Source organism: Otolemur garnettii, unplaced genomic scaffold (assembly GCF_000181295.1).
Source record: "Otolemur garnettii isolate 467f Iridium unplaced genomic scaffold, OtoGar3 scaffold00016, whole genome shotgun sequence".
In the NCBI taxonomy this organism is placed as follows: domain Eukaryota; kingdom Metazoa; phylum Chordata; class Mammalia; order Primates; family Galagidae; genus Otolemur; species Otolemur garnettii.
In genome coordinates, this window is record NW_003852411.1 from 25050001 (window position 1) to 25061698 (window position 11698).

Below are 11698 nucleotides of genomic sequence, written 5' to 3' on the forward strand. Positions count from 1 at the left end.
GTGTTAGCAAGCACAAAAACATTAATCTCCTTGTACTTCTTCATCAGTTCTCTTACATGACCACTGTCAATGAGCAGTAAAATTTTCAAAGAAACTTTTCCGAGCGGTAGGTCTCAACAGTGAACTTAGAATATTCAGTATACCATGCTGTAAAAGGAGATGTGCTATCACTGACTTTGTTATTCCATATATAGAGCATAGGCAGTTGATTTGAGTGTAATTCTTAAGAGCCCCAGGATTTTAGGAATGGTGAATTGAGTAGTGACTTCCACTTTAAAGTATCCAGGTCCATTAGCCTTAACAGGAGAGTCAGTCTGTCCTTTGAAGTCAGGGACTTACTTCCCTCTAGTCATTAAAGTCCTCAATAGCATCTTCTTCCAAGAGGAGGCAGTTTCATCCCGACTGAAAATGTGTTTAGTGTAGCCACCTTCATTGGTTACCGTAGGTCTTCTGTATAACTTGGCAGCTTCCACATCAGCACCTTCTGCCTCATCTTGCGTTTGATGCGACAGCAATGGCTTCTTTCTTTAAACCTCATGCATCAACTTCCACTCTCCCCAAACTTTTCTTCTGCAGCTTCCTCATCTGTCTTGGCCTTCACTGAATTAAAGGCAGTCTGGGCCTCTCTCTGGATTAGGCTTTGGTTTAAAGCAGTGGTTTTCAACCTTCCTAATGTCGTGACCCTTTAATATAGTTAGTCATGTTGTGGTGACCCCCAACCACAAAACTATTTTTGTTGTTACTTCATATAACTGTAATTTTGCTATTTATGAATCGTAATGTAAATACCTGATATGCAGGATGTATTTGGGTGACCCCTGTGAAAGGGTCATTCGACTTCCAAAGGGGTCGCAACTCACAAGTTGAGAACCGCTGGTTAAAGGAATGTGGGGCTGGTGTGATTTTCTATCCAGCAGACCACTAAAATTTTCTTCATATTAGCAATAGGCTATTTTGCTTTATTACCACTTGCATGTTCACTGAAAAAACTTTTGTTTCAAGAACTTTTCCTTTGCATTCACAGCTTGGCTGTCTGGCACAAGAGGCCTAGCTTTCGGCCTATCTTGGCTTTTGACATCACTTCCTCGCCACCTTAATAATTTCTAGCTTCTGATTTAAAGTGAAAGACACAGGTCTCTCCTTTCACTTGAATACAAAGGTCACTGTAGTGTTATTCAATTGGCCTAATTTCTACACTGTTGTGTCTCAGGGAATAGGGAGACTCATGGAGAAAGATAGGAGAACAGCCAGTCATTGGAACAGTCAGAACACACACATCATTTATTACATGTGCCATATCACATAGGCAGTTTGTGGTACCCCTATAAAATTACAACAGTTAACACCAAAGTTTATTATAGATCATCACAGCAGATATAATACAAAAGTTTGAAATATTGCAAAAATTACCAAAATGTGGTATACGCTGTTGGAAAACTGGCACTGATAGACTGATGCAGAATTACCACAAATCACCTATTTTTTTTTTGTTGGAAGTTTTTGGCTGGGGCTGGGTTTGAACCCACCACCTCCAGTATATGGGGCTGGCGCCCTACGCCTTTGAGCCACAGGTGTCGCCCCAAATCTCTAATTTTCAAAAACCAGCTTCTGTTAAGTGCAAAAACACGAAGCACAAGAAAATGAGGTTAAAGCTTAAGAGGAAAGTTCTTTATCCTGATAAACAATGTACAACAAAAATGGGAGGGATAAGGAAAACTACAGCAAATAGCATATTCACTGATAGGGAAAAAAAATCTAAAGGTCCTAATTTGCAAACTACAACCAAACAAATTAAAAAAAATTTAAATAAAGATAATGTGGATTACAAAGAATAAGAAGTGGTTTCACAGATATGATTATAATAAGCAGTTTATTAAAAACTCAAAACTTTAGCAAATGGGTGGGATAAATCAAAATATAAAAGTAAACCACAAAACATATTTGCAAGAAACTATTTGTAATAGCAGCAAAAAGTTAGGATATAAATTCAACAAGAGACATTAGGTTATGGAGAAAATTATAAACTCTGTTGAAAGACATTACAGACCTAAAAACAGGGTAGCACCATGTTCACAGACTCAATATAATGAAAATACCTTTTTTTTCTAAAATGACGTAATTTGTGAAACATGAAAAACTGATTCTAAATTGAATATGGGAGAAAAAAGGGACATGGTATTCCAAAAGGACAAAGTCAAAGGACTTGGCAACTATTGTTTAAGAATATGGTAACACTACCAAAAGAAAAAATCAAGTAGACCAAAAAAACAGTCTAAAGAGAAGAAAAAGGCCATGACATGATACAGGAGATGCTACATATTGGGGAACAAATTTATTATTTAATAAATGATGCTGAGACAATGGATTAACCATGTGGGGGGAAAATATGAAAGTGAATATCTACCACATACCAGACATAAATCTGGATAAGAAAAAAAAAGCTTTATAATTTTTAGAAGACAATAGAGACCTTAGGGTAGAGAAGAATTCTTAAAGTAGACCTAAAACCCCACAAATAAGAAAAGATACATTTACTAAGTTAAAAAGAAAAACAAGTATGGGTTGGTGGCATGCACCTGTAGTCAGTTACTTGAGAAAGTGAGGCAGGAAGATAGCTACAGCCCAGACATGGTGGTTACAGTGTGCTATGATTGCCTCTATGAACAGCCACTGACCTCCAGCCTGGACAGCACAGTGAGACCCTATCCCTACAAAATTAAAAATATAAACATCTGTTCATTAAAAGATACCATAAAAAGAGTGAAAAACACAAAAGATAAACTGAAAACAGGTATTTGCACACAATTTAAAAGATGTGTAAGCAAAGATATGTTAAACTTCCACAACCCAATAAGAAAAACAATTTAACAGAAAATGGAAAAAAGACTGCATTAAAAAATATAACTATTTAAATTGCACATGAACTTCATGGCCATCCTGTATATACAACGTTGATTATATAAAAATTGAAACAAAATTAAAACACATCATTTAAATACAGATGTACATGTAATAAGTACTCAGAAAAGAAATGATCAGCAAAAAGAATCAGAATTGTGGTTTTCTAATAAAGGGGGAATGTGATGCAATCAGACACACTGATAAGGACCTCAATGGTACTAGCAAATGTGCTATTTTTATAGCTGACTGTAGGATCCACTGCCATTCATTGATACTCTTTGTATCTTAAAGGACTGTTATCATCTTTGTGTGTATGACACTTCATTTGAAAAGCTGATGAACCTTTTGTACAGGAAGCTGAAGGCTTTGTTTTAAAGCAGATGTCTCTGGAGAAAATCATTAACCAGTAAAATGGAGGGAAGCAGAGCTCCTATGGCTGAAGTGGAGAAAGAGAACGAAGACATACCCTCACATTCATACTTCATAAAATATTAGATACTACAGGGGCATTGGAAACATCTATATGCACGTTCCTTAGCTACTACTCAAATTCATCACATCCACACATAATTTTGTTCTACTGTGTTACTGTATGAAACACATTCTCCTCCAAATCAGCTCAATTACATCAGCATAGACATTTTTTAGTTATTATGTTGATACAGCTGTCTCCCTAATAGTCATTTATCTTATTTAATTGGCACATTTCCCAGGGTTATCAAATTGGCAATTTAAGACAGGCTTACATTGGTAAGCACCAAATATTTTAAGTTACCCTTTAATGAGAAACACTGTGCTGTTTCAATTAGTTTGAGCAATAAATTAAGAAAACATTCCTCGAGTATTTAATAGTTTTTTGTAAAGAGCCACACTCTGTTAATCTGATTAATTTGAAAAGGTTGTAAAAATAGTGCTTTAAAAATAGAGTTTTAAAAAGGATTTATCAGAATCAAAATAGCAAAGAAACAGTAAGCCAGTGACCCACTTACATTAAGTGTCTGGGACACAGTAGGGATTGCAATGCATTCAATGAATAAACCAGAAACAATTTAAGTAAAAATGTGAAAATTAATTCTGCAGCTAAATTTCTACTTATGGTTTTTTTTTCTACCCTATATTTAATTTGATAACTTCAGATAATGCAACACTTGGGAAGATTAACTATGTTCACACTCCAAAGCAACTATAGGATTTTTCTTCCATATCAAATTTTCTTTTTATTTAGAGTGATATAAGGGGACCCGCTAAAAAATCTCTTTTACACTCTAATTGCACAGCCTACAGTCCTTGTTCCAGGCCAACAAATAACAGATGAGTACACATTTTTCACTAAGATTGGAAAAAATTCAAAATACACAACCAAAAGTGAGCCCAAAATATTCTCATTTATAAAAAGCTCCATTACAAGTATAATATAGCTGCTTTTTATGGCATATTTGAAAAGCTTATTTCTAATTTCAAACACTTCTATGGCCTAGTTGTCCATATTTTTCAGTAAAAAAAAATACTTCAGATACAGGAAGCACTACTTGGTCCCTACTAAAACAATGACACTTTTGAATTACTACATATTAAAAAATAAACCTATTATCATGACTGCCATCCTAAGCAAAGAGTAAACTGCTTAAAGTAGTTTAAGAACTTAGACATACACAGTCATGCCCTTTGGTTGCGGAACTATGAAGAACTTGTTTTCCTTATATAAAAAATTTACTGTTTTTTGGGGGGGATTCATTGAAGGTACAAAGAATTGGGTTACACTGATTGCATCTGTTAAACAAAGTTCCTCTTATACTTGTGTCTCACCCCCAAGAGGTATGCCATATACCATGTCTGCCTTCCTCCAGCCTTTCTCCCAGCAACAACTTTAAAAATACTGAATGGATATCCCTGAAAAAAACCCTAAATCTAGATAATCTGAGACTTCTTAAAAGACTTTACTAAATATGTTAACCACTAAAAGCAGCTGACCTTGAGGTTGAAGGATATATATACATAACATGTATGTATAATATGCCTCCTGAAAAGGCATATTATACAGTAAGTCTACAAAATTTAACTGTTAAAGATTACAGACATCACCTATCATTTCCATATACTTTCCAACAAGAACTAAAGTTATTTTTTCCTGACTTATGTTGTATAAGTTAAAGGAACACTTTTTTTTTTTTTAGCGACAGAGTCTCGTTTTGTCACCCTTGGTAGAGTGCCACGGTGTCACACATAGCTCACAGTCTCCAGCTCTCAGGCTTAGGAGATTCTCTTGCCTCAGCCTCCCGAGCAGCCATGACCGCAGTTTGGCAGGGCTGGGTTTGAACCCACAGTATACAGGGCCGGTGCCCTACTCACTGAGCTACAGGCACCACCCAAAGGAATACATTTTAACTAAGTATGCATGTATTCAATGCATATATCCTACCCTATTCCCTTATACTTACTTGCAGCCTGACAATGAAACCGAAATCCTCGTGGAATTTCACCTAAAATATAAAATATTTTGCTGAGAAAAGCAGAAATACAAAAATTCTCTAGTTGTGATATAGTAATACACCATAGGATGATCAAGTCATAACATAGGTAAATTTTATTACGTAAATATATAAAAGATTATTACATAAATATATAAAACATTAAACCTTCATCACGTTGTTTTAAACCAAAGGTATGCGTAAGCTACATTTAGAAGTTACTCCTTATAGACAAAAAAAATTAGGTAAACAAAGTTTGTGCCAGAAGAGTTTTATCTAGGAGTCCATGAATGAGCTTCAAAGACTGTGAAACCCCTGATGCAGTAAGATGATATGCATTGTGGAGGGGGGAAAAGTCTCCAAATTCTATCTTTTTAATGTTTTACAACTCATACGGTAAAAAGTAGCTATCTGACTTCTTCTAATGCTCACAAGTATGAGTAGGATGATTCATTTTTTGTTATCTAAAAATGAGAAGAAAAAGGTGCTGAGAAATCCCAATCAATTTTAAAATGATCGATAAAACTAAAGATGAAGTTCTTTCCCCAATTTCTTCTTCCGTATTTCTCCTACTTACCTTAAAGGGAATGGTGTTACCTGAACTACTATCTATCCCCTTGGGAACAGAATTAAATGTTATGTCTTCTTACCTATCTTGCTTTTAATGGAGTGTAGTAAGAAGGAGAGATGCTCATAACAACTGAGAGTCTATTAAGTACTATGCTATTTCCATACTTTGTCATCTATTCCTTTAAACAGCCCTCCAATAGGTATTATCCCTACTTTATAGTGAATAGGTTTAGAGAGGCTGAGTAACTTCCTCAAAGTTACAAGGTAGTAACAGCTTAAAAAACTAGTGCACTGAGCTGAAGGATAGGGTAGAGAAGGAAAAGATCAAAGCAGAAAAAGCTTTCAGAAAAATTCCAAGATGTAAGGCCACAGGTAAGCAAACAGCAAGGTATGCATTATTCAGTCACTCAATTTTAATGCTTATCTGAGGTTAAAAGCCTAAACCAAAAACCCTTGTCAACACCTTACTCCTAACAGTTTTTCAACTAAGTATTGTGAAGTCTTGATACATTTTAAGAACCCAGCTGTCCATCATTCAGCTTTTAAGACAACAAATACTATTACCAATGAAGTCAAGATTAAAAAAAAAAAACATTTAATATCTACTATCTACTCTAACTGGTTACTTACCAGGATTTATGAAACTGTGGAAATCTGCCAGAATACCTTCTTGGAGAGAATATTTAACACAGCCAATTTCACAAGGGAGAAAGCGTTGTTCACAATGAGGTGGCAGCTCGCCATGGCTAAAAATGTTCAAAAAATAAAAAATGCCTCCAAGGAGAGCTAAAAAGGAAAAACATGTGCAAGACAAAATTAACAAATAAGTATCTCCAATGTACTCCCTTCCACAAAAACCTCTTTAATTCAAGGAAAAAAAATGTTTTAGAACCATTTTGTTCTTATATTCCTAAATGAGCTAAAAAAGAAAACTAATCAACTATACTAAATAAATAAAAAATTTTATTTTATTATTTAAGCAAATAAGAATTATACATGTGCATGGGCCATACAGTGGTATTTTGCTACATATAACATATAGTGATCAGGGTAATTAACATATCCATCATCACAAAATTTTTTATAGTTATACTCATCAAGAATTGAAGTGGTAACCACTGTGCATAAAGCAACAAAACTATTCAGACTTGCAGCCAGTTCTATGCAAATGCAAGTCCTGAATCACAGAATGACATAAAAAGAGCTTCACAAAATCGGTATAGAAAAGCCCTGTAATATAAACTATAAACAATTTAGTTCTTTACTTTTCATCCATACCCACAAGATCACCTACAAATTCTCTAAAGAATGAAGGTGATGTGACAATGTGTAAAGTGTTCTTATTTACCAGGAATGGCCACATTTAAGACTATTAAAAGTTTATTAGTGTTCAACAAAGGTAGAACACAATAAAACAACTAGAAGAACAGCAAGGGACCCTTATCAATTTGGTTCTCTTCTAGCCTAGCTCAATAATTCATTGTAACCTTTTAACTTCCCCTCCAGAAATTTAAATTTCATTTTTAATTAACAAATAATTACATGTATTTATGGGGTACAATGTAGTTTTGGTATTTGTATATTATGGAATGATTTAATCAAGCTAATTAATATATCACTTTATTTTGTGCGTTGTAAATATTTAAAACCTATACTCTTAGCAATTTTGAAATATGCATTATATTAACTACAGTGACCATATGTACAATAGATTTCAAAAACCTTATTTCTCCTATCTATCTTTATAATTTAAATGTATTTAAGTGCCTACCCAGAAAACAAGTTTAGTAACATGAAGTGGCAGAAATCAAGACCAGTTTTTTGTTCAAAGCAATCTCTCCAGTATTATTTTAACAAATACAAATTACTCGATCTTTTATAACTTTAGCATCATAATATTTAACACAGGCAGACAATTACTTTGAAATGGAGGATCAAAATGAACAGAAATCATTTTTACTGAATAATATAGTGTTTTAAGCATCTAAATTTATCTAAGCAAAATACTTTAGGATTACTCTACCTTGATCACTTTTTAGAGACAAAGTTGACATATCTGGGGGTGAAACATTCTGCTTTGGTACAAGCATGCCTGGCCTCCTCAGTGGCATGGAAACAGGTTTCTAAAGAGGAAGAGAATAAGTAATCACATATTTAAAACCATTATAGGCACTTTAAACCATATACTTACATTTAGCAAAATAACCGCAGAATAGTCCACTGATTACTTCTCGAGGTAATACTCAATGAATAATTTGTCATTAACACCAACATCCAAAGGTAATTAAAGTCAATAAACATTCTCAATATGTATTAGTACATTAATGTTATTCATAATATTTTTCTAAATAATAAATTCAATCATTACTGAAAGTCATTTGCCCATTACTGGATTTACCTAGCTAATTATCCTAAGCCAGCTACTATGTGCCAAGTCAGTGGCCAAAAGAACACCATTCCCCAAAGTGCAACACAATTCTGTTTGTTTTTTACCTACACTAAAAAAAATCAAATCACGTTGACTCCCAATCTCACATGAAGTATATTATACAACACAGCTTAGGTTCTGAGGAGAAATATAATAAATTATAGTAAGAAAAAAAATAAAAGTTCACAAGTACAACTAAATACAAATTCAGCTTTCTAGAGCTTCTACTCAAAACATAAGGTCCATACAATTAAAATCTCTCTAACCTAAAGCAAGCAAAAAGCTCTCTTGAATGTCAATCCAGTGTGGAAACTTTAATGATGGAATTTTACCATGTAAGAATGCAAAAACACCTGTTGGGAGGTGAGGTGGACCACAATTACCCTGCACTTCTCTCATGCAAATTAGCAAGAAAAACAGAAGTTACTTTGTACTTTAACATTCTACTACATGGAAATTTACTCAAATACGCTTTATTCAACTCTTTTAGAGTAAACATATATACATCAACATCTCCAAGTCTCATTCCAGTATTTCTAACACAGCAGCTGGCTTGGTTTCAGGTGTTTTAAAAGGAATGGTCTAAACTACTTCTAGGTGGAAGGGGGGGAGGGAGGGGGAGAAGGAGAAAAGACTCTTAAATCATAGAATAGTTGAGACATCTAGAGATCATCTAATACAATTGTTAAATATCAAACCCTCCCATTCCTGATCAAAGTATTTTGTCTGCAGGTTTCCTAACAGATTTCCCAGGCCTTTCACCACCAAATTATACCAACATGCATGTGTTCAAGTTATGGAACCTCTTGGTTTTTAAAAAGGTATTCCGAAGGGGGGGGAGGGGGCTGTTAAAAAATGAACGAAACTCTTCTTTGCGCTCACTCAAATAAGCCAGCAGTGTATACCCTTGATATCCACTCAAACAACATTTACTTAACAAGCCTACGTGCCAGACAGCTGGCTGCTTCTCTCTTGCTAACTTACCTGCTTCTCTGAAGGCCCAGAGTCCTTTCCCTGGGCAGCCCTCCATTCTCGAGCCATTTCTGCGTATTTCTCCTTTTCTTCCTCCCGCAGGAGCTTTGGGAGATTAAAGGGGGAGACAAAGAAGAGAAGCAAGCACCCATGAGGACGAAGGACCGAGTGCTCAGGCCCCACTGTTAGTTCCAGCGTCGGTTTGCCCGAAGCCACAGCAGGGGCCTTCCTTTCCCTCCAGCAGGATCCAAGCCGTCACCGGCCTCGAGGCCTCTTGCCCTCCTGCCTTGTGCCTTGTCCTCCCGCTTACCCAACTGCCCTGCCCGTCCCTCTCATCCCCTTCTGGCCTTACCGCCCAGTCTGAAGAGCAGTAGGGGATGGCATCAGCTACGCGAGCCACAGGCAGGCCTCGTCTCCGTAGTTCGGGGATCTTCTCCTGTACGAAGAAATAGTAGGCATTGCGGCTGGCCCTGCGGTTCGGCATGGTGAGCGCAGCGAGCTTCGAAGCGGCCCTGAGACAAACCCAGCCACCGGCGCCCTCGCCGGGCTCCCGCCCTTAGTAACCGAGCTCGGCGCCTGCGCGTGCAGTTCGCAGCACTCAGCCAATCAGGGCGCGGCGCGCAGGCGCATTGGCCCCGCTGGGTTTAAAAAAAAAAAATCTCAGACTGGAAGACTCCACTGCTTGTGCTCGTGGGGGTGAGGGGAAGAGGAGCGGTGTCACAGGTGCGGAGCGTTCTTATTGGCTGGGTGAGTCCTAGGGAGGTGTTGTCACGTGCATGAGTTGTCACGTGGAGGCCTTGGAGCGATGTCTGTACATTATTGCGTAACACGCGACAAAGTAGGTAGAGAAAACCGGCAATAGCCGGTACCTCAGGTTCTTCAGCGTTTTTCAACTTTGAAGGGCCATCTTTGTACCAGGCACGGTGAAAGGTATTGGGTAAGGAACAAAGAAAATAAGGTCCAGGCGTTTAAGAAGTTTACAGTCGAATGGGGACAAAGAGTAACAAAAACAAACCACGAAAACGGTGTTTTTTTTTTTTTTAAGTGCATTTAAAAATAAGTGTTAGGTAAAAAACAGAGGCCAATACTTAAAACCTGTGAATAAAGTTTTGTAAAATTTCGCATAAAAGTCTGGTGCATTTGTCAGTTTTATTTCTAGGTAACAGTACTTTTGGAGTTTTTATGAGGAAATGTAAGTGTATTTTCTAACTCATTGGTGCTGATGTGTAGAGAAGGTATTGATTTTAGTATTGATGGGATGTGTTTAGTTACACTGCTGAACTCTCATATTGATTAAAATAGTGCTAGCTGATTCTCTTGTAGTTAGTTATGTTTCTTAGAGAAGGTTCTGTTCTCTGCTCAGTTTACTACTTGTGTGTATACCTGGGGTATATATCCTTTAAAATCAAGTGTCTATTTTCATTATCTTCTATAAATGTTACAAGCTCAGGTATCTGGGACTCTGTCAGCTGCTCAGAGGCTTGAGGGCCTCTCCTGCTCAGGCAAAGGCATGCAGCAGCAAACCTGACCACCTCAAAGGTGAGTTCAACCTTTGTCGCAGGGCAGAACTGCGAGACTCTTCCTCCATCTGGAAGTGAGGTGGTGAGAATTGATTTCCCTCTTGTACAGGACCGGATTCCCAGGTGGGTCCAGGGTCTGTGCTGCTGGGGTTGTAGCACTCAGACGCTGTTGTGGCCTTGGTGGAGTTAAGATGGAGCCCCAGTGTTGGAGTAGTCCAGTGGCTACTTGCCCCTAGAGCAGGGCACACTCAAGAGGTTCCTCTTATCTCAGGATGGCGGGTTGGTGAGTGGGGTGGAGTGCATACCTTATTCCCCTAATCTGGGGCAGTAGAGATGCGTGAATTCCTAGAAGCACTCCAGACTGGTCTCAGAGCTTGTAAGGACTGTGGGAGTCTCCTGTAGCAAGGACCACAGGTGTTTGTGGTGGCAATGAGGGCTGGAGGGGTTCTTCACTTACCTTTATTATGGAACAGGAAGTCCCTTCCTGACTCCTGAAAGATCTGATCCAGTCAGGGCAGACAGGGCTGGAGAGGCGGGGTGTCTCCAACATTGAGACATGATTGAAGTGCAATAAACTGAATATATCTAAAGAGTACAATCTGGTAAGTTTTGACATATATGTATACCTGTGAAATCATCACCACCATCAAGATAATGAACATACCCATCCCCAAAAGTTTCCTTACCATCCCTGTAGGCTGCTTGAAGTTGTGCACAGTTCACTGATGTTCTGTTCAGTTTTTTCTTCCTTTTTTCTGTTTCATTTTACATAGTGCTCATTGTTCTGTCTTCATGTTTACTATTTTTTTATTTTATAGTATCTAATCTGCTATTTAATC

At 37.4% G+C, this 11698-nt stretch overlaps 1 protein-coding gene across 2 annotated transcripts in view; it reads right to left on the reverse strand.

Moving 5' to 3' along the window:
• MAEL (maelstrom spermatogenic transposon silencer) overlaps positions 1 to 9823 on the reverse strand; it is a 33614-nt gene extending 23791 nt beyond the window's left edge. The window contains exons 1-5 of one of the 2 annotated variants that reach the window (XM_003785738.3): positions 9692 to 9823; positions 9352 to 9444; positions 7963 to 8062; positions 6570 to 6725; positions 5340 to 5381 (exon numbers count right to left, since the gene is read on the reverse strand). In XM_003785738.3, the coding sequence (XP_003785786.1) occupies positions 5340 to 5381; positions 6570 to 6725; positions 7963 to 8062; positions 9352 to 9444; positions 9692 to 9823 (523 nt within the window). The remainder of the gene's footprint in view (positions 1 to 5339; positions 5382 to 6569; positions 6726 to 7962; positions 8063 to 9351; positions 9445 to 9691) is intronic. The other variant, XM_012802693.2, reaches the window with a different exon arrangement.
• Positions 9824 to 11698: the final 1875 nt, after the last annotated feature.